This window comes from Fusarium odoratissimum (genome assembly GCF_000260195.1).
Source record: "Fusarium odoratissimum NRRL 54006 unplaced genomic scaffold supercont1.7, whole genome shotgun sequence".
In the NCBI taxonomy this organism is placed as follows: Eukaryota; Fungi; Ascomycota; class Sordariomycetes; order Hypocreales; family Nectriaceae; genus Fusarium; species Fusarium odoratissimum.
Genome location: NW_022158693.1, coordinates 253485 through 278712, shown reverse-complemented (window position 1 = coordinate 278712; position 25228 = coordinate 253485). Strand labels below are relative to the sequence as shown.

Genomic DNA, 25228 nt, shown 5'->3' with positions numbered 1-25228 from the left:
ACCACTCACGACTTTGATTGAGAGTTGAGAACTTGATGTATTTGTGTTGAATGTGATGTTACCCCAGATTTTGATGGAAGTCCCCCACTAGTTTACGCCAGAAGATCTAGATACGCGGGGAAATGATGCACTAGAAAGCTGAAGCGGGTCAATCTCATTAACAAGAACTCCAACGTGATCGAGCGGCTCGCGACTACAAGAAGTGGAAACATCGGTGAAGCAATTGATACACCTATCCTATCTGTTAGTCTGTCGTAAGGTAAACCAATCTTGTAACACTAATACCCGGCCTCTATCGGCCCCTCCACGGCATCCGTCGGAGCCTCGGAGCCGGTACCTCACAATCTCATTCCTCATTCGTTGGACAAGCTCTCGTGACAGAATGACAGTTCCTTAATCTCAATAATTCCGCTCTAGTCAGCCGGCTCAACGCTCTGCGGATTTCTGAACACCTGATCCGGATCCCACCTCTTCTTTATCTCCTGAAGCCGTTGAAGATTGTCCGCCCAGTAGAGCTCCTGCGCCGCCTTTCGGTCGAGCCATGCGTCGACGTATCCGGCATAAGTGGAGCGTGCGCCCGGAGCCGACCGTTGGATCCGCTCGTGAATCCCGTCCAGGAGCTTCCGAGTCGCTGCCGATACTTTACCCACTCCGATGCCGTAGGATTGATACATGATGACACTGTCCCGGTGTGGGTATGCTGTTGCATTGACGGGTGTATCCATCATGGCGCCGCCCTCGGTATTGAAGATGATTGTGAAAGGTGTCGATTTGCTGCGAGAATCCTCGAGGTATTGAAACAAGTCCGTGATCGCCGTGTCATTTAGAAGATCTTGTTCATTGAGCGACAAGGACTTAGAATAGAACGCTGTCGGAATGCTGGCTAAGGTGCAACCAGCGGCTTCAGCCTCATGAAGCAAATGACCCATCCAGTTTGTAAGCCACACTGCACCCTTGCTGGCACCAGGAAGGCGAGCAGGGATTCCCGACGCCTGGTACTCGGCCTCTGAACCGAAGAAAGTTCCCGTGATGAGGGCCCCTAGAGGTTGAACGACGAAGAGACTTGCGAAACGTCGGTCCATAGTTGGGTCTCCTACCAATGCCTGCCATTCCTTGTATAAGCCGGCCGTTTCGGTTTGCGAATTAAGAGTAAGATCGTAGCTGTATTGGACAATATTGCCGGGCTCCGGGCGAGTCTTGACCACGAATCTGGTCACGATCCCGAAACTTGCTCCAGCGCCGCGCATTGCCCAGAAGAAATCTGGTGTTCTGTTTTGGCTGGCGAGATAGATCGTGCCGTCTGCTGTCACGACCTCCATTTCGACGACGTGATCGAGAGCACTTCCTCACATTCGAGATATAGGTCCAAGGCCGCCCTTGAGTTGTTAGCGAAAAGCAGACATTGGTTGAAGGAGACCTACTACTGTCAAGTGGCCTCCAGTACCAACACTTGGACAAGTGCCATGGGCAATGGCTCGTCTCCCGAATGTATGAAGATTCTTGTCTAGTTCGCCAAGGCTGGTGCCTGCTCCAAACGATGCGTACCAAGTTTCATTGTCCATCTCGAAGTCCTTGAGGTTGACTAGGTCGATGGACACGGCGCCATGGTCGCCTCCCAGGCCATAGTTGCTACTCATTCAGCTTTGCTCTACACGTTCAAAGAGTTAGCTTACCCGTAGGAGTGGCCTCCAGACTTTGCCTGCACTTTGAGACCACTCTGTTTGGCGCACTTGACAGTCTCGGAAACTTCAATGACATTCTGAGGACGGATGACAGCAGCTGGAATCACTGGGAACTCGAGATTGAACGGCTTCGCCCACTAAGCGAAGAGCGGATCACTCGGGTACGTGACGCAGGAGCTGCGGTTCGCACAGACGGCATCGAGACAGTCGCGGATGGAGATGCTGTGACCGTTGCCCATATTGAATAGAAAATTGATAGAAATAAGGATGCTTCTGAAGCGTGTGAGTTTCTTCGTAGGAGAAGAAAGTGGACGTTTATACATATCCATAAAGATTGTACTAAAATGTCAGGCGGTTCTAGGATGAGGGTCTTGAAGAAGGTCGCACGCGGGATGCCTGTGAGGTTCTATTGGGTATCTCTGAGATCACTCCCGAGGTTCATGTTCCTTCCGTTTTATTGGAGTTGTACAGGCATCAGTTCGGAAGCAAACAGTTTTCATGGTGCCGGCAGTCGCGACCCGATATGAGCCACAACTCGATGGTGTAGGCAGGCCACGGCGATGTCTGTACACTGCATTAAGGCATGCTGCATCCATATGCTATCATATTGAATTCGTTATATTCTGCAAGACTATTGTTTGATATGATCTCATTGAGCACTCTTTGAGAATTATAACGATGTATGAGGAAGCAGTTGCGGAGAGCGACAGAGTCAATGTACTTGCACATATACATCGGTCCCCAAGGTCATTCAAACCCGCTGGGAAAATTTCAACAAATACTAAATCTATAACGACCTCTAAAGAAACATCTCAAGGAAGCAAAGTGTTATTAATAAAGCCCAGAATACCAACACTTCAGCCTCATCTCCAGTCCAGTGCCTACCCTTTCAGGACACAAGCCAATTAGCGATATGCAAAATACAGTTACAAGCATCACACCAAGAGCCATACCGTGCTTGAATACCCTCTGAAAATTTAAGGTACTAGTTACATTTCGTTGAAGACCGACTGAATGTAAGTGATGATGTTAAGGCAACGAGCGATCAGTTAGACAGAAACTTCATTGGCAACTAGCTGCTCGTGATTCTAAAATTATCCTAACTTTGGGGTCTGCTACCATAAGCCTAATCTAAATTCATGTAAGCTTTAGGCTCCTTTAGTCTAGGTTCATCAATCTACTGAAGAGTGCATTGGGTATAAGCTTTCTTGAGCTGCGTATGGTCAGATTCCCTTTACATAAAGGCAAATCGAAACTCTGTGAATGAGATATGACTCACAGAGGCACTACAGATTGATCCAGCATTTACAGCCTTGCTTCATAATATGTCAGCTGAACAACGACAAAGACCTCAACTTCCCTTTTAATTCGGCTTTATCTTCATTTACCATCATTTTTCGCACATCTCGACGACTTTCCAGACAACCATGGAATTTAACAATCTCACGCTCAAGCCTGACTGTCCAAATAACCATCCGTCTTTTGCTTTTGATGATGTATACCGTACCTACAAAGACGATCAAAACCCCGAAGCCCTCTTCGGAAAGGCGTTACGCTACCTTTCTTCCTTGAGAGTGAATCACGCATCGGCGCAACAGGAGATCATCCGCGGCGAGATCATGGAGTCACTTTTCCACACAATTTACGGCAGCAATCGTATCGAACAAGCAGGTCTAGGTTGGGATGTCACACGGTATCTCTGTTATAAGACCCTACATGAGCCCGACTCCATACTCGAAGTCAATGAGGATGATTCAGCCTTCGATGAGAAGGTTAGTGACCTATATACTGCGGATCCCACTTTACGAGGAAAGTCAACAAGTTATATTGTTCGCGGCCGTCGCGAAGTTATCCAGCACGTGAGAGCCTTCAAATACATAATGGACAGATTCTGGGTTCATGGGGATGACCTAATGGAGGATGCCATTAAGAAAACGCATGAGATTCTTTGCAAAGGGGTTCCAATCATCGATCCGGGTGCCGAATATCCGGACGTCCCTTACGAGAAATACGCAGGACAATATCGAGATGTTCCTGTCGGCGCCGGAAATACGATGTTCGTGGTGCCGCAATACGTGCCTGCAAAAATGGCCGAGATGTGCGCGAATCTCAAAAAGCATATCGGCCAAAATGAGTCTTTGGATCCGTTTTCACTCGCTGCCAAATACTCACTTCGGTTTGTTGAGATCCATCCCTTTCAGGATGGCAACGGACGAATGTGTCGTATCATCCTTAACGCGATCCTATTTCGGTATGTCGGTATCTTCATCCCAATTGAGGTGACTGAGGAAGAAGTAAATGAATATATAAACATCAAGAAGAAAGCGTCAAGGGATACGGAAGGCCATGGAGAGTATGCTACGTTTGTTTTGAAGAAGAGTGTGAGAAGCATACAGAAGTTGAAACAGAAGGTCAACGGGAAGAAAGCAGCATAAATAGTCCAGTCCGTGAGTAAGAACTACGATGAGTTCTAGTTAACTAACAAGATGAGATAAGATAAAAGGAGACATGAGATAAGAGATAAGAAGCAAACACCCGGGTCTCAGTACTACTCCCATCACGTCCAATCTCATAATAACTCATCGAATTTTATCAGAACTCACCATAAACTCATCATAATATTATATAATATATGCCTAAACTCATAAAAGCTTAGGGCCGTCACGGCCCAGGTCAAAGGAACCTTAGGGATATATCCATTAGGATACCAGCCGTCGAGGCTCACTGTAAAACCATCTAGATTCATTTTTTCGGGCTCCGGAAGAATTAATACTCGGAAAAGGAAGTTTACCATATCGTGAGCTTGAAAGAATTATTCGCTGATGATAATGATTAACATAACACATCCAAGCATCATTAATTCGGGTTTGTCACAACACCAAGTGAGAGTTTATGTGATTAATGTATTGACTTGAAGATTCAAATTGGCTCGTTACATAAGTTGGTATCTTTCAATAAATCATTAGTACGCCACCATAGTGCTCAATCCATCCAGCTCTCGCTGCCAGTTACGGTGCTGGCTGATGTTGTACACGAACTTCTCTAGGAAGCCCTTAGCATCGGAAGCAACGGTGACAATCTCCTTGAGGCTGTCAGGTGAAGCATTCTTCAGAGTAACGACGCCATAGCTGTCGACGACGCCGCTGCCGTCTGTCTCAGAGAGTGAGACCTCGGGAAGCTGGATGGCCTTGTTGATCAGGTCAACGGCCTCGCCAGTACCACCAATCGCCTTCAGGTGACCGAAAGCCTCGCGGATGTAGTGAAGAGCTCGGCCATTCTTTGAAAGGGTCTGGATAGACTTCTGGCCGCCAGGAACGAAGATAGCGTCGAACATGGTGCTTCGCTGGCCCTCGAGGTGGTGGTCGGGGACGATGCCCTTGGATGAAGAGGAGTCTTCGTTAGCGGAGAAGATAGCGGAGCGTCGGGGCCCGATGACGAAGGGAAGGGCGCTCTGGGCCTTGATTGCGCCGTACATGGCATTGAAGGCAATGGGGTCGTAGCCATCAGCGATGATGATGGCGATACGGCGAGACTTGATGGTTGGAGTCTTGGGAAGGAAGTCAAGCTGGCTCAGGTTCTTAGCCTTCTTTCCGGGGTTGGGCTTGGCATCGATAGGCTTCTTGCCGCCGACCATCTCTGCAATAGTGTTGGCAAGCTCCCCATCAACTACACCCAGACGTTCAGTCAGGCGTTCGTAGACAATAGCTTCATCGCAGTGGTCCAACTCGAAAGAGAAGGCGGCCTGAACGTGAGCCTTCTCGATCTCAGAAAGAGAGTTGTAGAAGAGCTGAGCCTGAGAGAAGTGATCCTTGAACTTCTTGCTAAGAGCGCGCTGCTTAATACCGGCAATCTTTTGCTGGTAGTCAACGTAGGCACCCTCCTGGATAGTTGCAGCGGGCTGGTGGCCATATCGGTTAGGCCAGTAATTGACCTTACCCTTGGAGATAGTGTGTCGCATAGCACCATCTCGGTTGAAGTTCATTACTGGGCAAACGGGCTTGTTGATAGGTAGCTCTTCCCAGTTAATACCCAATCGGCTGAGCTGGGTATCCTGGTAAGAGAAGTTTCGGCCCTGAAGCAAGGGATCGTCCGATGGACCAACGCCAGGCACAAGATGGCTGGTGCAGAAAGCGACCTGCTCGGTCTCGGTGAAATATTCATCGACAACTCGGTTAAGCTCGAGTTCTCCGATATAGCGGACGGGAATCTGGTCTTCCGGCCAGACCTTCGTAGCGTCGAGAATATCGAAGTCGAAATCATGCTCTTGGGATTCCTCCAACACCTGGATGCCGAACTTCCATTTTGGGTACGCACCGTTTTCGATGGCCTCCTGAAGGTCTTTGCGATGGAAGTCGGGATCCTGGCCAGCAAGCTTAAGAGCTTCATCCCAAACGAGAGAGTGAACTCCGAGCTCAGGGGTGAAGTGGAACTTGACGAATCGGCGCTCGCCCTTGTCGTTAATGAGAGTATAGGTGTTGACGCCGAACCCTTGCATCATGCGGTAGGATCTAGGGATCGCGCGGTCGGACATAGCCCACATGTACATGTGAGTTGCCTCTGAGTGTCCCCATACAAAATCCCAGAAATTATTATGTGCAGACTGCGCCTGAGGTACCTCGTTGTGCGGCTCGGGCTTGCCGGCGTGGACCATATCAGGAAACTTCATGGCATCTTGAATAAAGAAAACAGGTATGTTGTTCCCTACTATGTCGAAATTTCCTGCCCTTTGTTAGCTTTGCGTTCATTGAATTAATCTGATGATGCAGTTTCATGGTGTTGTTGTGTTGTTGTGCTCGTAGGCCTTCAAGACCATAAACAAAAGGTTTCGGGCGACGGAAGAAGGTACGAAGGGGTAATTGAGAGAGGGTATCTAAAAGTCCCCAGGGAAGAAAAGTAAAAGGAAAAAAAGGATGTTCTGTTGCACAAATGCATGGGATTTGGTGTGGAGGGGATTCACAAACCTTCTTGTGTGTAGAATTTCACTGCAAACCCACGGACATCGCGAACGGTATCAGCGGAGCCGCGGCTTCCCAAAACAGTTGAGAATCGAACAAATACGGGAGTCTCTCTTGATGTGTCGGTAAATACGCCGGCTTTGGTGACATCTTCCGCAGATTCGAATAGCTTGAATGTGCCGTGGGCACCAGCACCGCGGGCGTGGACAACGCGCTCAGGAATACGCTCGTGGTCGAAGCGATGAATCTTGATACACCATCAGTATCCAAATTCTCCAAAGTCGAACAAAATCTGAACGATCCATATGTGGAGTAGCATACCTTCTCACGTCCAAAAGCGTCCTCGAGAAGACTGGCTCCGGTCTGATCCTCGCTGTTCACGCGCAGCCAGTGATCGGTGTTATTCTGCTTCACTCCATAATCGGAGGTAATTCGAGTGTTCTCGCTGGGCTCAACGATGTTGGCCTTGAGCTGATCGATCTTGTCGTTTCCGTGTCCCATGACTGCGTGTTTGATAGCTCCGGTAACTTGCTCGGTCATGTCGAATCTTGGTCTTTATTCCTGCGTAAACAAAGAATAATTCGCTGAAGAATAAATTTGAAGGATTACGGGTTTCGAGATCTTTTGTAATGTTTCGAGATCACAGTACCCATAAGCTGTCCGACTTCAGAGCACGTTGGCTTTACGTCACACATGCGTTTGTCGATTGAGCTTTCCCCGCGGGCTGGACAAATTGGCAGCTACGATGGGACGACTTGTTGAGAAAAGTCGTCATGTTTCGTCAGGAACAAAGATTATTGACCTATGAGAAGCTCAGAATTTCCAACGAGGAAATATGGAATGCACTTTCTGATGCGATCGTGATCTGTGTTTGGGAAGGAGGTGCTTTTACTGTTACACCAGGAAAGAAAGCTCCGGTTTTTGTATCCCCCACTTTCCGTATCGGTCTGGCACTTGCCTGACCTGCCGTTGAAACAACTCAACAAATGGCCGAGGTTGGTTTGTAATGGAGAATTGATGTGGAATCTTGAGCCTCGATGACCGCTACAATTCTGGATTTAGCAGGGATTGGTGTCTTTCTATGGATCTTCGAGAAGGCGGGTTATATTGATCTTCAGCAAACTATCAACAAGCAAGACAATCCCATATAGCCGGATCGATTTTCAATATTTCCGTGTATGCAAGCCAAAAAGGCTCATTTATGAATTTAAAGTTTAGAATTTCTTCAACATTTATCTCCTTTCAATATCCGACATATCCGTTACTGATATGTTGCTTCACAAAGATCCAAGTTGTTACGTGGGGCAGTTGTCAAAGCGACGTCAACCTACGTCATCGATATAGCATCATTCCCTGCTTGAAACCGCGTCACTATCAAACAGTTTGAGTGAAATCAATGTAGTAAAAAACTGCCGATTCTTCAATCGATGCAATCTCATGGTGCCTTATGTGACCGACATTTCTCTTCCCTTTCTCGGTTTCGTGAATCTCCGTTCAGCTTACCATCAACTCCAGATTTGATATCAAAAACTCGAGATGCCCAGTGAAGTGATCGATCGCCCTAACCCGGCTCCGCTGGACAGTCATCTTCCAGATGTGGCTCTGGAATTGGCACTCAAGGCGCCCAAGAAGCAGCTGGACAAGAAGATCGCCCAATCGCTCAATGATTTCCAGCATGCGGCATGCTACATTGCAGGGTGTAAGTGAGGTCAATTAGTGCGGCGCATGTGGCTAACGCTAAGACAGCCATGATCTTCCTAAAAGACAACGTCTTACTTGAGAGGGACTTGAAGTCAGAAGATATCAAGCCACGATTATTGGGTATGTGAACATCGCTCACTTTGGTGCCTAGCTAATGCTTCAAAGGCCACTGGGGGACATGTCCGGGCATCATCTTAGTCTGGTCGCATCTCAACCTTCTCATCCGCAATTATGATCTGGAAATGATCTTTGTGATCGGGCCCGGTCACGGTGCTCCTGCTGCTTTGGCCTCACTATGGCTCGAGGGATCTCTCGAGAGGTTCTTCCCTCAGAAGTATGGCGTTAGCAAGGATGGCTTGCGAAACCTCATTACCGGGTTTTCGGTTCCTGGAGGCTTCCCTAGGTGAGACAAGTGTTAAACGTCGAGATAAAACCAAGCTAACCAGTTCAGTCACATCAACTCCGAAACTCCGGGATCTATCCACGAGGGTGGTGAGCTAGGCTACTCCCTAGCTGTTTCATTTGGTGCCGTCATGGATAACCCAGACCTGATTGTCACTTGTCTTGTTGGAGATGGTGAAGCCGAGAGTGGTCCCACCGCAGCGTAAGTTGGTTGCATCTTTTCATGGCATTTACTAACTGTTTAGTGCTTGGCACTCCATCAAGTACATTGATCCCGCCGAGTCTGGAGCCGTTATTCCCATTCTGCATGTGAATGGCTTCAAGATCAGCGAGAGGACGATTTATGGTTGCATGGACAACAAGGAACTCTCCAGTTTGTTCGCCGGGTATGGATACCAGCCAACGATCGTGGAGACGCTCGAAGAGATCGACAGCGAACTCTCGGGTGCTTTAGAGTGGGCTGTCAACGAGATCAAGAAGATCCAAGAGGCAGCTCGAGATAGAAAGCCCATTGTCAAGCCACGCTGGCCCATGATTGTCCTTCGAACACCCAAGGGGTGGACAGGTCCCAAGAAGGTTGACGGCGAGTTCATTGAAGGCTCTTTCCACTCTCATCAGATCCCTGTTCCCAACGCCAGCAAGGATGAGGAGCACCTCAAGATTCTTCAAGACTGGCTCAAGACCTATGATACAGCCCACTTGCTCAAGGACGGAAAGCCTGCTGACAGTATCTTGGAGATCATTCCTCAAAAGGATGAAAAGCGACTTGGACAGCTCAAGAAGACATACGACCCTTATCAGCAATTGGAGGTTCCTAACTGGAAGACTTTTGCAGTGGAGAAGGCTTCGCAAAACAGCTGCATGAAGCAAACTGGCGATTTCCTGAACCAGGTCATCAAGGAAAACCCCAAGAGCTTCCGTATCTTCTCTCCTGATGAACTGGAGAGCAACAAGCTCAGTGCAGTCTTTGAGAACACAGGCCGAAACTTCCAGTGGGATGAGTTCTCTCGCGCCCAGGGCGGCAGAGTTATTGAGATCCTCTCCGAGCATTGCTGCCAAGGATGGATGCAGGCAAGTATTCCGGGCTGAAGTCGGCGGTTATGCTAACAGCTACCAGGGCTACACACTCACTGGTCGAACGGCACTCTTTCCCAGTTATGAGTCTTTCCTCGGCATCATCCATACCATGATGGTGCAGTACTCCAAGTTCAACAAGATCGCGCGCGAGACCAACTGGCGGGGCGATCTCAGTTCAATTAACTATATCGAAACCAGCACTTGGGCCCGTCAAGAGCACAACGGCTTCTCTCATCAGAACCCATCCTTCATCGGCTCAGTTCTCAACCTGAAGGCTGAGGCGGCACGCGTTTATCTCCCTCCCGATGCCAACTGCTTCCTTAGCACCATCCACCACTGCTTGGGATCCAAGAACTACGTCAACCTTATGATTGGCTCGAAGCAGCCTACTGGTGTCTTCTTGTCTCCCGAGGAGGCTGCTGAACATTGCCGAAAGGGTGCAAGCATCTGGGAGTTTGCCTCAATTGACAGTGGCAAGGAGCCCGATGTTGTGATCGCTGGTATTGGTGTTGAGGTTACCTTCGAGGTTGTTAAGGCTGCTGAGATCCTTCGCGCCTGGATCCCTGAGCTTCGAGTCCGAGTCGTCAACGTCACGGATCTCATGGTTCTGGCCGCCGAATCCCGTCACCCACACGCACTCAGCCGAGCTGACTTCCTGGACATGTTCACGGAGGACAAGGCCGTATGCTTCAACTACCACGGATATGCTGCCGAGCTTCAAGGTCTTCTCTTTGGACGCCCAGGTCTGCACCGCATGACAGTGGAGGGATACAAGGAGGAGGGTAGCACCACTACACCGTTCGACATGATGCTCCTCAACTGGGTCAGCCGATTCGACGTCGCGAAACGTGCGCTCAAGGGCGCTGCCGAGTCAAACGACAAGATTAAGTCCAAGCTTGACGAGACACTCAAGAAGATTGACGACAGAGTTGCGGAGGTCAAGAAGTACATTCAGGACGAGGGCAAGGGTAAGTAAACTCCATGCACCAATAATGCAGCGCTAACAAGTGACAGATCCTGAGGACTTGTATGATATGCCCAAGTTTTAGAGGTTTAAAGAGGATTTAATGGTGTAATTAAACTGTCTAAGAGTAATTTGAAGACATGAGCGAATGAGACTACGATTTTGCATGATCCAAGCTTTGACCGATATTTCGTGATTGCTGCAACGCAAGACCACTAAGGCCACGGCTTGAGAGAAATGTGGTATGAACAACAAGTGAACAATATATCGACAAGTTCCTTCGTCATTTTGAGTCTTTACACGGCGGCAGGATATGGTCTGTCTCGAAGAAGTCGAACTCATATCCCCAACTTCTGACTCGGCGGTCATGGCTGGCATTGACAAGGGTGCGAGCCAGGGTCAACGTGGTCTAGACTCCAAGGCTTAGCCAATCAAAACGCTCAAATTGACGCCTCAAGCACGATTCAGGCAATTCTGGATCTCGGCCGGAGATAACATGGGCACGACGAAAACGCAGTTGCTCAGACCATCATGGAAGCAATATACTTCCATTGCACCATAAGCCTTGTTTCATTTTTAGGCTTCTCAATAGGCACTCTGAGTCACGGAATCTCTTGTTCAATGTGCACAACAAATTGGATTTGGGTGCGGTCTTACCCTCTGTTTATGCCATACTCTTTCAAGTCCTCTCTCTCCCATAACCCATGATAGCCAAGGTTAAGTATACATAATACAGCAAGTCCTAGCATGATATGGAGCCCATCACATTGCAAAGTACAACTTTGGCTCCTCGTATAAATCTTTCGACTCCTTTTCCTCCTCCTCTTTCTCCTTTTCCTTCTCACCACCCGAATCGGCGGTCCTCCCCTTTTTAGCTGGGTAGTTAAACAAAGGGTTCCGCTCGTCTGTGTCCGTTCCGTCAGATCTTGACTGTCGCTCCTGCTCGAGTTTGGAAAAGTATTCATTATAACGATGTTGACGAATCGCCTCGCGGTTTTCCGTTCCGCCGTTTTCCAATAGCCTATAAAAGGAATTGTCAATGGCGTTTATTTAATGGCACGCCAAGTAGCAGCTAGACTTGGCGAAGAAATATCGCAGATGAGGGGGCAAGGAAGCATCCGTACGAAATACCTCAAGCGATAGTTCATAGTGGTTAGAAATCCAGAGGCAGTAAATCTCTTACATAGTATTCTGATACTCCTTCCAGTCCTTCTCGATGTTTTGCCTTTCTAGCAAGACTTGCCATGCCTCCTGCAACTGGTCTGCAATGCTTTGATCGGTTCCCTTCAGCTGTGTGAGAATTTTGACAGCCTTTGTGGCATGGTAGACTCCCGCTTCGGGGAACCTAGCCATTTTCATGTGCAAGTGTGCGGCATGGTAAAGATTCAGGCCTTCCTCCTCGACCAGCTCATTGGCCAACCTCAATGCTTCGAGAGCATGGCCATCTCTTTCGAGGCTGAGGTAGTAATTGAACATATCATGCAACTCCGCTGACTTCTGTTAATCCCCTGACTTCTCCCGAAAACAGATACGCACCTTGGCGGGTTGTTGGCATAGGAACTGGGGAACTCATGGTTGATACGAAAACGGGGATATGGTTTAATTGAGTAGAGCTGTGGTTAGTGTTATGAAACAAGAACAATGATGGTGATTGTGATGAAGATTATGATGGAGAAGAAGATCGTCCTAGAGCGAATTGTCGGTAAAGACGAAAGACATGAAAGTGCCTTCCTTCACTCTTTGAACGTGTCAAGTGCCAGGCAAGAAGCAGCTGACGATGGGAAACCGAGTACATTCTCGTCTAGGGGATGAGCTAAGCATGGCACCTCAGCATTATGACAGTAGCTTTCTCGGAAAGTTCGCATGTTTTGGTCAAAAGTTTAGCGCTCATGAGATATTCCTATAGGAAGGTAGTTGCGATAGTTTGTCGTAAATCCTCACGGAACATGGGGCAATGTAATAAACTACCCTACAATGGATGAAATATATTACTGCGTGTTAACCGAACCCTGCGTAACCAAGGTTATTGAAGACAAAAATAGGTACATAGGAAATGACTTCCATTTGGAGAAACAATAAGGTAACGAAGGAAGAGCAAGCAGTTTGTGTGTGTCGTATACGTTGCTTGTTTCCTTTTGCATAGCTCTCCACCCCGAAAGTGCGGCCTTTCAAGGACACCAACGTTCCACAACAACTCCCTGAACACGTTCCAACACGTCAAAATCGAGACCCTCTTGACGAAAAGCGACAATAATCATGTCAAAATCTCGTTCAAGAGCCTCGAAAGTCCATTCGGCTTCATCAAGTCGTGGAATCTGAGGAACTGCGTTTTGCGACACGAGAGGATCAGCCCAAGCGACATCGACCTTGCTTGTTTCGACCAAACGCCTCGCCAATTCGAGACCAGGGGAGTTGGCAAGATGTGACTGCCCACGCTTGAAGCCAATACCAACCACAAGAACGCGTGGTCGCAGACCGTTCTTGTCAACGCTGCAGAGGCGCGTCACAGCGCGTTGTGCGATTTCGGAAGGACGATCCCGCATCTTCTCAGATGCTGTCCGCAGAAGAGGAAATCTGCTGTTAGAAAGCAAATACCATGGATTGACTGGAATGCAATGACCACCAACACCAAGGCCTGGTGATAACGGGAGGTAGCCAAATGGCTTAGTGGCAGCTGCGCGACAAACTTCATACGGATCGATGCCATGAGCACCACAAGCATCCGCCATCTCGTTGGCGTAGGCGATGCAAACCATGCGCTGACAATTCTCGTACAGCTTCATCATCTCGGCGACTTCTGGCTTTGACACTGGCACAACGTGATCGAAACTCTTCGAGTAGAGCCTCATGATAGCATCAAGCGACCCCGGGACCACGTCGTCAAGTCCAGACACGATCTTCGGTATGGAGTGAGCTGGTGGCTCGGTGCGACCGGGATCAACGCGTTCAGGAGACATGCCTGCGAGGAACCCACGCTCTTTTGCGAGAGGGCCAAGAAGAGCGCGTGTCATTCCCACTGCCACCGAACTCTCCACGACGACCACAGCTCCTTGGCGACCGTAGAGCTTGACCACACCCAGAGCACTCCGGAGGTATGATGAATCGATTGTTTTGTGATCAATCAGAAGAGTCGGTACTGAGATGAGAAAGTGGGTGACTTCAGCAAGATCTGAAGGCTTGCACGTGAACTTGGCACGACTGCCGGCAGGTTGCTTCTGAGTCAACTGTTGAGTTCGAGCTTCTGATACATCGTATCCAAGTACGTCCTGGCTTTTTGAGAAAACGTCGACTAGATGCTCGCCAACATAGCCGACCCCTATGACAGCAACGAGCGGCTCAGCAGTTGCATCAATTGGCTTTGACACCACGTTGAAGACATCTTCTGCCTCTGAAATTTCACTTGGAGGAGTGATGTCGTAGTATTCTCGACTGGAAATGTTCCACGACTTGGTTTCTGGCTCATGACTAACAAAAGGAAGCCCCTGAACAAGGAGGCTCTCGGCAAGAATTTGAGCCATGATGGCAATTAACGAATGAATGAGGTGAAGTGATAAAAGATGCAGAGAAATCATTGGGGTTCGACGGGAGCATATGTATCATCAATGGACGACTATCGGCTCGTATCGAGCGATCCATCTACACTTCTGGCTTCACAATGCGACCGATGAATCGATAACTTTTCCTTTCCGTTCCAAATTCAACGGCTATACCGTGCGGCGTCAGGCCTCAGTAACCGGAACTTTCTTACACGATACTCCGAGCCTCAAGTGGAAACTTGGCCTACGACAGGAATTGCCCCTGAATAGCTTGCCGCACGAATGCATCTGGCCACGCAAGGTCTTTGCACCAACCAAGATGTGATTGTGAAGTCACAAAGACTGAAACTAGCAACCGCCACTCCGCAATCCCAACTCCAGGAAACTTGCGAGGGCCAATACAGCCTCACCGATGCCTTGGTTAATCCCCTGTATCCTATGCAGGAGTCGACTAGCCTGGAAGCACTGCATCTATTTCAGCTGACGTGCCTGAATCAGCATCCTAGCTCAGTCAAACTGTTGTACAGGATGACGAGGGTATGTCGAAGTTGAAGATCAGTCAATTCTTACTCTATTTCGCGAATACATTTCCAAGGAAGGATATGTCAGCGTACCGGGCCGCGCTTGATCTATTGGAAAGTTTATTGGCTCAATGACTGATACGCATTCTTGCTAGCTTGACTACAGGATCACTAAAAGTCTTCCGTTGAGAACATGATTGAGAAACCAGGGGATGAAGCCTCAACTCAAGCTTGCGGGCTGTTGAGTATCGTTTCCGATGCCAAGACGGATTCACAAATATCCATGAGATTATTAATGCGTTTGACAGGACAGCCTCAATCGTTTGAGGACGATTGCATATGAGATGCTGGCAGTCTATTCACTGTGACACGGTGAAGGACAATATTAGGAACAGATCCTCAGTGTGGGGCCAGAAACTCCTCATCATCCCGACAGCGGAAAATGGAACAGCCTTGAACCTGGCAGGGCTATCTCGCCTGGGATGTTGACATGGCTTGCTGAAGTCAAGCTGAATGATGTTACACAAGCTGACGGAACACGTCAGTTCCTTCCCGACGGGCATTAAGCTCACTGTCCCTGTTTCATGTCCCGGTGGCGGTTCATATTTTTTATCACGACAAGGATGCGAACAGACAAGCGTCTTCGAATCGGTAGCCAACCTTCTGAACTATTCTAGACCTTGTGTAACGATACACGAGAGACATTGAAATGGGACGAATACGAGTATATGCGCCAAGAAAAACTCGGATAATCCGACTGGGAGACGCTGCAAAAGCAAGGATAGCTGCAGGTGACCCGCGTTTTTGGGTGTCTCTTGGGACAGTTTCCTCCATGGCCTTGAGGCTGATAGCATTGATCCTGGATACTGTCAGTTCTTGTCGGTGAATCATCACATTCGAGAGCCAACTCATCAACATCCGTGTCGATGAGAATATTGAAAATCTGAAGACACAATCAAGTCCTCCTGCTTGGCATGGCATCAATGGGTCAATATCTGCAAGTCGAATATTCTTTACATTGTCAAATCAGAGCACCATCGATATGCAATTGCCCGAAGAGAAAACAATAAATCAGAGACAGTGGCCTCACCTGATGATGGCTGGCTTGTTGTTGGGGATGGCTTATATTGATCTCAACGTGGATCCTAATTGACCATTAGGTGACTTGGTATGAGGCCTAGGCCGCCGGGTCAGTAAATTCAACTCGGCTGACGGTCTCTCGTGTTCAAGGTGCAGAGTTTGGGCGTTCAATCCCTCTTAATTTTAAGTTGGATGTTTACCTGGCTCAGGAGCTGCAGTTACGCGTGCCCCACGTAGATAAACTCCATCAAGGCTTCATACAATTACCCATCGGCCGCTCGCATCGCCACTCGTTCAACTCATCATTTTACCTTCTTTCGTTCCAAATATATTGCTTCCGTGTCATTACTATCGCTCAAAATGAAGACCAACCTTCCCGTCACCCTTGCTTCCCTGTTGCTCCATGCAGGGACTGTTCTGTCTGGACCAGTCTTTGCAGCTGATGATCCTTTGTCATTGCGCGATTCGAAGTTGAGGAAACGTGCTGAGTGTGGTCTTGGGATTGGTTCGTGCAATCCTGGATCCTGTTGTTCAGAGAGTGGCTTCTGCGGAACAACCGGAGACTTTTGTGGTGGTTCTGCTTGCCAGCTTGAGTACAGCGATTCGTGTGATACTTTGTAAGTGCTATCTGAAGCTTGACAATCACAGACAATATCTTGTGTCTTCCAAGTCCTCGTACTGCAGTAACGGACATGAAGCTGACATCGAGACCAGTTTCGGGCCTCGTGGAAGCAGCACGGAAGGGATTTCTCGACCACAGCTTGGCAATGTCCCGTATGGTATGTCTTTGCATCAACTTTAATGGCCGTCTGCATTATTAGATGCTCACAGAAGAAACAGGCACTGTCATCACAACTTGCACTACACCCGGTGTGATTGCTCTGACATTCGATGATGGCCCTCTCGACTACACCAATGACCTCTTGGATCTTTTGGATGAAAGAGACGTCCAGGCCACTTTCTTTGTGGCGGGCAACAACAGGGCCAAGGGACATATCGATGACTCGTCCAACCCATGGCCCGCTGTGATGAGACGCATGTACTCTGCAGGTCATCACATTGCCAGCCATACTTGGACTCATCGCAATCTCAACGAGGTCAACAGCACTATCCGAAGATCTGAGATGATCTACAATGAGATGGCCTTCCGAAATCTCTTTGGTTGGATTCCGACCTACATGCGGGCGCCATACCTCGAGTGCAACGCCGCATCTGGTTGCCTGGATGAGATGTCTGAACTTGGCTACCATGTTGTAGACCAGAACATTGACACGAAGGACTACGAAAATGATAGTCCTGCCCTGATCCAAATCTCCAAGGATCGCTATTCTTCTGGAGTCTCGTCCGATTCAGACAACAACCAGTATATTGTTCTGGCACATGATGTCCATGATCAGACTGTTCACAATTTGACTGCTTTCATGATCGACACTGCCCAAGATCGTGGATACAGGCTTGTGACTGTCGGAGAATGTCTTGGTGACCCTCGGGAGAACTGGTACCGAACTGTTTCCAGAGGCCGAGATGTCACATCGACTGAGTCGGCTACCCCTACCCGAACTGTCCCTCCCACCAACGTGTCGGTGACAACGAGCACAGCCACTGCCACTGGTCGTCTTGTAATTTCCCCAGACCAGCAATGTGGCGGCAACACAGGCTACACTTGTCAGGGGTCAGCCTTCGGAAGCTGCTGTTCCTGGTATGGCTACTGGTACGTCTTCACCCACTCTATTCGTAAAGATTCCAAGCGTGCTAACATTATCTAGTGGATCGAGTGAAAGCTACTGTGGAACAGGCTGTGATGCAGACTTTGGGTCGTGCACGCCTTCCGGAAGTGACATTCACGACACCACCAACGGTCTTTGTGGTCCAGGTGTCAGGGCATCATGCGGAAACTACGGTGACATGACCTGTTGCTCTCAGTACGGGTTCTGGTAAGTACCCTCCTAGACCAGGATATCAAACCTTACTGACATGTACACAGCGGCAATAGTGCTGCTCACTGCGGAGCTGGTTGCCAGGGGGGCTTTGGAGAGTGTAACTGAGTTGCATTTTATCCATCAATAGGATGTTAATGTTGTAACTCAGACGGGAGAGACTTGCGGAGAGGGTAAGACAGTGATAGCTGTCGGGGTATTCTTGTTTACTTTCTTGTATCCTTCCAGGATCATTAATTGTCCACGTGTGGACCTCTTTAGCTGGTATTTAGACTTAATTGGTATTGATTGATGGTAATTCTGCAATAAATCTTGTTGAGATAATCTATCTCACATGCTTTCAGCTGAGCATGAGCTGCATGGAACCTTTTCCAGATAGATTTTCACTCTTGCTGAAATTACGAGTTTGATGTCTCACAACATCAAACGTGCATTTAAGCATGCAGAGCCTCCTGAAATAGAAACCCATGCAGCTAGTTTAGGACTATATCCGCTGTATCACCACAAGAAACGCGTCATGGCCTCACCTTGACCTGCATATACCAGATCTTAACTCTCATTGGATAAGCCTAACTTGCAAACGACCAACCAACGCATAGTGATCGGCGTGGGGTTCCGCATCCCGAGCGTTACACAACATTTCGGAATGCTACTGGACGTAGACGGTTACACAACGGGGATATGTTGTCAGTGGCCGGGATATGCTGGCAGGGTACTGAGAAGAAACTGGGATATGTAGGTGAAAGACTTGGATGTGCTGAAGGGCCGGAATACGTTTGTAGATACCAGGGTGAAGGGCCGGGATGTTTAGGTGAAGGACTAGGATATGTAGGTGAATGACTGGGCAATCGGGTTGCGGATATCGTCTCAGTGAATCTTGCATATTGCGTGCTGAGTTTGCTGGCAAAGGTGTGGCTGCATATAATGGTGCTTTTGTATAATGTGTTTGTTTAGTGGTGTGGATGAGTGGGCTACTGCAGGTCCGGCCGTGTCTGTTCGGGTTGGGCCGTGAACTTAAGCTTAAGCTTGAAGCGGGATCTCGATATCTCACTGCAGGTGTTGTGGGAGAAGGTTCTGGATGGTGTTGAGTCATACTGCGAGTTCAACTTGGGGAAGTTGTCGTGATGGCACTGCGGAACTCTTCGGTTTACGAACAATGCCTTATTCCATATTCCTCTTCTCACAATAACATATACAAGTGACTCCAATGGTGGAGTTGTCACATACCCTGCCAAGCAGAGAGCTTCGTATTCTGACATCTAGATCTCCCTCCCCTCTGCAAAGATCCGAAATACCAGATATACATACCCTGTTTCTTGTAGTGACATGCCAATGCATCGAGGCCACTCTGATATTGAATCTCAACAATCTCAACAAGTAAAAGATCCACGCATCGAGATTCCACAGGCCTCATCCCAAAATAATCGCCCCATACGGTTCGGGTGAGATTTGGGTGACACAACAAACCCAATTGCCAACACTCAGGTACTTTCCCTCTGCCTTGGCTGCATCTGACCAAGCAAACTCTTCTACTATCCAGTAGACTATTTCAAAAATAGCCACGGGCCAAGTATTCACAGCTGATATCAAGGATCTTGCGCATCTCCCGTTGATCACTTCACCCGTGTTTAGCACTACGGGCGTATGCAAGGTCTCCATTTCAGGACTATTACTTTTTCAATTTTTGTGAAAATTGCTTTCCCGTGATGGAAGCATTGGTCAGCGGAGATCCCGCGCCCCCTCTCTCGTGTGCTGTCGTGTTATGCTCGTGAGGACCAACGGTGAGGCTGGACGGCAGTGTGAGGCCTTTGTAATATTTGTTTTTGGGGACTGGTACTTCTATGCTGGAGAGATCTTGCTATAGCTTCAATATCCCCCGACTTTGGATGTTGGTTTCTGTTCGATAGGAGATAGACTCATCACTCGCTTTTGGGTTTTGTTGGAAGGGTGTTCTTTCATCGTGTCTTTGACCTTGTCACTCGCTTTTGTCTCTCGTTACTCTTGTTGCTTCGGTCTACAAACTCGGCTCCAGGTTTGCGATTAGTATTCGCTAGAATTGTAAGGATCCTGAGCTTGTGTCGTAGCATATACTAAATTCTCTAGCTAACGCTTTTGATCGAACGGATCCAAGTCAACAATCGCAATGGCCAATCTTGTACCTCCAGGTTCCGCCAGGGAATCATCCTCTTCGGAGACAGGCAACACAATGTCTTTTCACAAAGGAAAGATGCCTGCTCTGCCATATGGTGGTGGATCTGGTCCTTCAACATCCCACGGTCAAATCCCCCTCAGGCCAAGCGGAACAATTTCCAGAGATTCAGTAAGTCCCCTCCAACATTTGACTCTATACGTTCTGTCCTAACAGGCTATAGTCAGTTATCCGAGGCATCAACGGCGGCTTCCATCCTGGCGCCCAAACCCCAATGTCGGGCGTAACCCACGCCTCCTGGCTCACCAACAACGGCAACGAATCGAACCTCTCCTTCACGTCATCCATCATGCAAGAAGAAGCCAAGCTCCGATGGGACTCCGAAGAAGAGCTCAAAAAAATGTCCAAGAGCATGCTCCGTCTTCAAAAATGGAGTCTCATCATCGGTCTCGCCTCAATCAACGGCGCTCTCATCTACGTTGGTTGGAAGTACTACCAGGTGTACTATTTCTTCCTCGTCCTCTTGAGCTCAAACACTGTTCTTCAGTCGTTTATGTGCATTTGCATTATTCTTCATTGGTTCATTACGCATGTTCTTTTGGGGTGGTGGAAGAGGGAGGAGAATGTTCCTGCTGAGCCGGAGAAGATGGTGCTGCTTCTGCCGTGCTATAATGAGACGTATCAGGAGTTGACGAGGTCTCTTGATTCGCTTATCGCGCAGAAGAATATCGACAATCATCCTCGTGTCATCTTCATCGTTGTTGATGGAAATGTCCGTGGGCCGGGCATGGAGAAGACTACACAAGAGTATCTTCTCCAAGATATCCTCGAGCCTGGTCCCTCTCGAACCTTCGAAAACGGATATCGTGCCCGAGACGGTTTATTCATGCCTGTCAAGACACAAACCGGGTTTTACAAGGGTATTCCGTACGTATTCGTCGGAAAGCGATACAACCAGGGCAAACGCGACAGTCTCTGCTTCGCGCGCTCTCTTATTTACCACTTCAAGCAACGCTCTGAAAACATCGTGACCATGTTCAACAATGAGCTCTTCGAATACATCGGTAACAACTTCATCAATGCTGGTCTTGATGATATCACATACCTCTGCGGTATGGATGCTGATACAGTATTCGATGAATATTGTATCTGGGAGATGATCAAGGAGATTCGAAAGAACCCAAAGCTTGTCGGTGTTTGTGGCCATGTCTGCGTAGACTTTGATGGTCACAATTGGGGATACTGGTCGCTGTACCAGTCTGTTGAGTATTCCCAAACTCAAGGCCTTCGACGCATGTTTCAGTCTCGCATCACAGGAAAAGTCAATTGTCTTCCTGGATGTTGTCAACTCATTCGTGTTGACGAAGCTACCTTTGGCGATGCTGTTCTTCGGGAGCGCTTTGGATACTGCCCTAAGCCAAATGATATTATGACACAGCACATCATGGGTAATTACTCCGAAGACAGTATTCACGCCTCCATCATCTTCAGTCTCTTCCCCGGCAAGCAAACCGCCCAAGCCCTCCGCGCCAAAGCCATGACAATCGTTCCCCAAGACTGGAAAGTCTTCCTCTCCCAGCGCAAGCGTTGGGCTTTAGGTAGTATATCCAACGAATTCGTCATGATCTTCCGCCCCGGCATCATCCTCATCGAGCGTCTCCAGAGTCTCATCGCCGTCATTACCTGGGCAATCACCCCTTTCATAATCGCAGCCTTTGTCGAACTCCTCATCGTCTTCGCCAAACGAGGTAGCGAGGTGATGCAGGACCCCGTGTTCCTCGGTCTCATCTGCGTGTTGTTCTTCCGCTATGTAAGTCGCACTCTACCCCTGCAGCAAATCTCACGCCAAGAAAGCTTGGCTAACATCTTTGCAGCTTTACTCTTTTTGCATTGGCTTCTGGCTTCCGCGCAACAACCTCGAGCGCGCGCAGTATTTCGCAGGCTATGTCATGCATCTCTTCACATCGCCTTTTATGAACATTATTATTCTGGTTTATTCTCTGTTTCACTCTGATGACTTCAAGTGGGGTAAGACGCGTGAAGTTGTCAGGGGTGTTAACGAGAAGGATGGTGATGCTGTTGGTGGTCGGGGCACACACTGAGGCTGGTAAATACCTCTGCATTATCTTCTACATATTTTTTTGAGTGGTGGGTTTGGTTTGATTCGATATTGAGTGGTTGAAAACAGACTGGAGTATACGGACCGGTCATCATTGTAATGTGTATTTCTTGTTACAAAACGATTCAGATATTACATTTTCAGATACGGAAGAACCAATGATTACAGAGATCTTGGTCTTCACTTCTTATGGCGCAACAATGACACTCGAGACAACCACGTGCTGTTAAGTTGCATTAGTTGACTGTTGACGTCTGCGAATTGGGTGTGCCAAGATAAGCCCAACCGATATCCGACAGTGTGGTCACTATCATACAAAGCCAAGAATCGAGAGGGTAACTTTACCATTCAGGGTAGCTCGACACGCCATGACCAACTTAACGCGTAACAATCAGTTATCAAAGTCCTATCTCAGTGTCCTCATGATCACTGCATTCCTATCAGCGAGATAGACAACCCCGCCCGTCCCGTAGATAGCAGCAGGGACTTTTTATCTTGTTTGGGTATAGCTTCATTCTCACGAGCCACGCCGATCTTCATCGCCAACGGTTCCCCTCCTATTGGCTCCTCGGCACATGCCAGGATGTGAAATCCGGGGGTGGATACACGCCAAGAGCAGCTGGTCAACAGCCTTTTACGTAGCAGACCTCGTGGAGCTCTCTCATCTTAGCTTTTTCTTCATGTAATGGCAATATGAAAGGTCAAGCAAAGTCCCGCTCTGGCTGCAGGGCCTGTAAGAGCAAAAGGGTAAGTATATCCGGATCAGCTTACCCTATTCTCACTAATGCTGTGATCTGTAGCTCAAGTGTGACGAAAGCAGGCCTGGCTGTAATAATTGCATTGCGAGGAAGATTACTTGTCCGGGGTATCAGCAAACTCTCAAGTGGTCCACCAAATATGAGCGGCGAAAGGACAAGACGAGTGATCCTCCTGGTTTCAATCAACTCATCTTTGCTGCATCTGAGTCGGTTCAACGTCGCGGTTCTGATGTGACGGTATCTCCACCTCAGAGCAGACGGTCGTCTACCACTTCGCAACAAGCTTCAAGTCCTGCTACGGTGCCGTCGGTTCCTGAATATTTGCCTGCCGACTCAAATCTTGTATGTCAAGAAGCCGAGGACATTAAGAGTACAGCCAATGCAGCTACGAATTGTGGCCAGCCATGCAGCAGTTCTCGAAGGCGTTCAACATTGATACCACCTAACGTCGCGGGCAATACGTCGCCTTCAAACAACATGCCTCTCATATTATTGCCCCAAGAGCCAACGCCGAAGACCCCCGAAGAAACCGAGGATCAAGCCATCGCTCTCTACAGACGACGCTCATCATGCTATAAAGCAATGAATACTCCAACAACCATCTCTGAGCCATCAACATTCTTAATTGAGCTCTGGTTCAAATCTGTCTGCGGTTCATGGGCAGCATATGACTCCCCTACCAACCCTTTCCGGCGGTTAGGATCCTCCCTTTGGGGCTCCTCAAGACCTTTATTCTACTCGCTTCAAAGCATGGCAGCTGCTTCTCTCACACGACGACAACCTCAGATCCAAGAAATCGCTGCATCGGCCCCACGAATAGCAACCGAGGCTATAATTCAGGAACTCAAAGATCTTTTCGAGTCGCCGAATAGTGTTACCACGATACCTCACGCGCTTATCATATCACTGTTCTGTCTGAGCTCATCGCTGTGCTGGATGGACCACAAACAACTTGGCCTGCAATATCTACGACACGTACGCGTGATACTAGCCCTACTCGAAATGCGATCCGAACACCTCTCAAAACAAGATCAAAGTCTAGTTGGCTTCTTCAAAGAATGCCTTATCTACGAAGAATCCGTCCGCAGTATCGTGACAAGCACGAAGGACGACATCAGTACGCTTACAGAATGGACACCAGCGACGTATCCACCATATGACTTTGTCCTTCATCCTTGGACTGGTGTTCCGCCCAAAATAATTGCTTTGTTTGGAAAGTCCATGTCGCTCTGTCGCAGATCGCGAGATACCTGGCGGAATTGCACTGCACCGACGTATGAGGTTATGTGGCAGACAATGATCGACATTAACGAAGCGCAAATCCTCGAAGAGACACTCTTGTCCGTGCAAGTGCCAAAGCTTATCAGCGACGCGGCAGATGCTTATACGAACAAGGGCCAAATTAACCTCGATTTACATCACGCTGCAGAAGTTTTCCGACTCTGTTCATTATTACAGCTGTACCAAACATTTCCAGATCTTGTGTCAAGAAGACTTCCCGAGAGGATTAACGGGAGTGTAACACAAGTTACATGGCCCACGTCCCTCGCGCTTCACATCACAGGCCTCTTGTCCAACATCCCTGCCTCGTCGATCCGGTGTCTGCAACCCTTGCTCTGTCTCGGAGTCGGCTCAGGATTGCGGTGTAAGACGGTATGCGCTGAGGAGAAGCCACCGCAATTAGAGCTCCTAGACGCCACCTCCGAGGAGTGCTTACTGAGTGAGGGCTCTAACCAAAAACATTTTACAGACGTGAACTTGGCGCGTGAGTTTATCGCCGAGAGGCTCAAAGGGTTTGGCAATGGTCCAGCTGCTGGGCCTATTGTTGTGCTACGGGAGTTACTGCAGGCTGTGTGGTCGTATTATGATTGTGAAATCGTGCCGGGGTCTATTCATTGGCTTGATGTTATGGATGATTTAAAGTACGAGACTGTATTTGGTTAGATTTGAGGCCAAACGTAGCTCTATGTTTAATTGCTTAGTTCGATACCCAATTCCAATAGCAAGTCCCTCTCCTTTACTCTCGCAGGCAGTAGACTCATATCATGTTCCCCAACCACCGGCACATCACTCCAGGATCCCTGTGATGGTCAATCGAACTTCCCGTCTTGGCAGCCACATTCCGTTCAGCTGCACCCACCATCAGAGACACAGTTACACAGTTGCTGGGATTTCTTATCTTGTCACCGACACAGACCATTCCTTATCAGGGTTGAGTTACCGTGTAAAAACCCAGTGGATTGGTCTGCGCGCGGGGTAAACCACCTCCCACGATAGCTACACCACACTAACACATTCTAGGAAAAAATGTCCCGGCTAGAATTAGAATCTGGGGAAGGGGGGGATG

General features: G+C 48.5%; 10 protein-coding genes across 10 annotated transcripts; 5 read left to right on the top strand and 5 right to left on the bottom strand.

Moving 5' to 3' along the window:
- Positions 1 to 413: 413 nt before the first annotated feature.
- FOIG_05370 (uncharacterized protein) lies at positions 414 to 1319 on the bottom strand (the record flags this gene model as incomplete). Its single annotated transcript, XM_031203939.1, has 1 exon — positions 414 to 1319. The coding sequence occupies one exon, from the start codon at positions 1317 to 1319 to the stop codon at positions 414 to 416; it is 906 nt and encodes a 301-aa protein (XP_031065768.1).
- A 27-nt stretch (positions 1320 to 1346) lies between these two features.
- FOIG_05369 (uncharacterized protein) lies at positions 1347 to 1921 on the bottom strand (the record flags this gene model as incomplete). The annotated part of the gene is made up of 4 exons (XM_031203938.1): positions 1347 to 1376; positions 1422 to 1629; positions 1674 to 1819; positions 1877 to 1921. The coding sequence occupies 4 exons, from the start codon at positions 1919 to 1921 to the stop codon at positions 1347 to 1349; spliced, it is 429 nt and encodes a 142-aa protein (XP_031065767.1).
- Positions 1922 to 3009: 1088 nt separating this feature from the next.
- FOIG_05368 (uncharacterized protein) lies at positions 3010 to 4131 on the top strand. Its single transcript, XM_031203937.1, has one exon. The coding sequence runs from the start codon at positions 3110 to 3112 to the stop codon at positions 4115 to 4117; it is 1008 nt and encodes a 335-aa protein (XP_031065766.1). The 5' UTR covers positions 3010 to 3109; the 3' UTR covers positions 4118 to 4131.
- A 422-nt stretch (positions 4132 to 4553) lies between these two features.
- Positions 4554 to 7521, bottom strand: FOIG_05367 (catalase-1). Its single transcript, XM_031203936.1, has 3 exons — positions 6959 to 7521; positions 6644 to 6884; positions 4554 to 6401 (listed from the first exon to the last, which is right to left on the bottom strand). Exons 1-3 carry the CDS (start codon positions 7175 to 7177, stop codon positions 4645 to 4647), a joined length of 2217 nt encoding a protein of 738 aa, XP_031065765.1. The 5' UTR covers positions 7178 to 7521; the 3' UTR covers positions 4554 to 4644.
- A 495-nt stretch (positions 7522 to 8016) lies between these two features.
- Positions 8017 to 11000, top strand: FOIG_05366 (uncharacterized protein). The gene is made up of 7 exons (XM_031203935.1): positions 8017 to 8336; positions 8384 to 8458; positions 8504 to 8741; positions 8790 to 8942; positions 8986 to 9811; positions 9858 to 10785; positions 10832 to 11000. The coding sequence occupies exons 1-7, from the start codon at positions 8174 to 8176 to the stop codon at positions 10864 to 10866; spliced, it is 2418 nt and encodes an 805-aa protein (XP_031065764.1). The 5' UTR covers positions 8017 to 8173; the 3' UTR covers positions 10867 to 11000.
- Positions 11001 to 11319: 319 nt separating this feature from the next.
- On the bottom strand, positions 11320 to 12354 carry FOIG_05365 (uncharacterized protein; the record flags this gene model as incomplete). Its single annotated transcript, XM_031203934.1, has 3 exons — positions 11320 to 11802; positions 11965 to 12271; positions 12318 to 12354. The coding sequence occupies 3 exons, from the start codon at positions 12352 to 12354 to the stop codon at positions 11544 to 11546; spliced, it is 603 nt and encodes a 200-aa protein (XP_031065763.1). The 3' UTR covers positions 11320 to 11543.
- Positions 12355 to 12949: 595 nt separating this feature from the next.
- Positions 12950 to 14299, bottom strand: FOIG_05364 (uncharacterized protein; the record flags this gene model as incomplete). Its single annotated transcript, XM_031203933.1, has 1 exon — positions 12950 to 14299. One exon carries the CDS (start codon positions 14297 to 14299, stop codon positions 12950 to 12952), a length of 1350 nt encoding a protein of 449 aa, XP_031065762.1.
- A 1979-nt stretch (positions 14300 to 16278) lies between these two features.
- FOIG_05363 (uncharacterized protein) lies at positions 16279 to 17963 on the top strand (the record flags this gene model as incomplete). The annotated part of the gene is made up of 5 exons (XM_031203932.1): positions 16279 to 16535; positions 16633 to 16697; positions 16753 to 17629; positions 17685 to 17852; positions 17903 to 17963. The coding sequence occupies 5 exons, from the start codon at positions 16279 to 16281 to the stop codon at positions 17961 to 17963; spliced, it is 1428 nt and encodes a 475-aa protein (XP_031065761.1).
- A 2035-nt stretch (positions 17964 to 19998) lies between these two features.
- Positions 19999 to 22106, top strand: FOIG_05362 (uncharacterized protein; the record flags this gene model as incomplete). The annotated part of the gene is made up of 3 exons (XM_031203931.1): positions 19999 to 20175; positions 20228 to 21814; positions 21879 to 22106. 3 exons carry the CDS (start codon positions 19999 to 20001, stop codon positions 22104 to 22106), a joined length of 1992 nt encoding a protein of 663 aa, XP_031065760.1.
- A 648-nt stretch (positions 22107 to 22754) lies between these two features.
- On the top strand, positions 22755 to 24907 carry FOIG_05361 (uncharacterized protein). The gene is made up of 2 exons (XM_031203930.1): positions 22755 to 22870; positions 22924 to 24907. The coding sequence occupies exons 1-2, from the start codon at positions 22817 to 22819 to the stop codon at positions 24823 to 24825; spliced, it is 1956 nt and encodes a 651-aa protein (XP_031065759.1). The 5' UTR covers positions 22755 to 22816; the 3' UTR covers positions 24826 to 24907.
- The last annotated feature ends 321 nt before the right edge of the window (positions 24908 to 25228 follow it).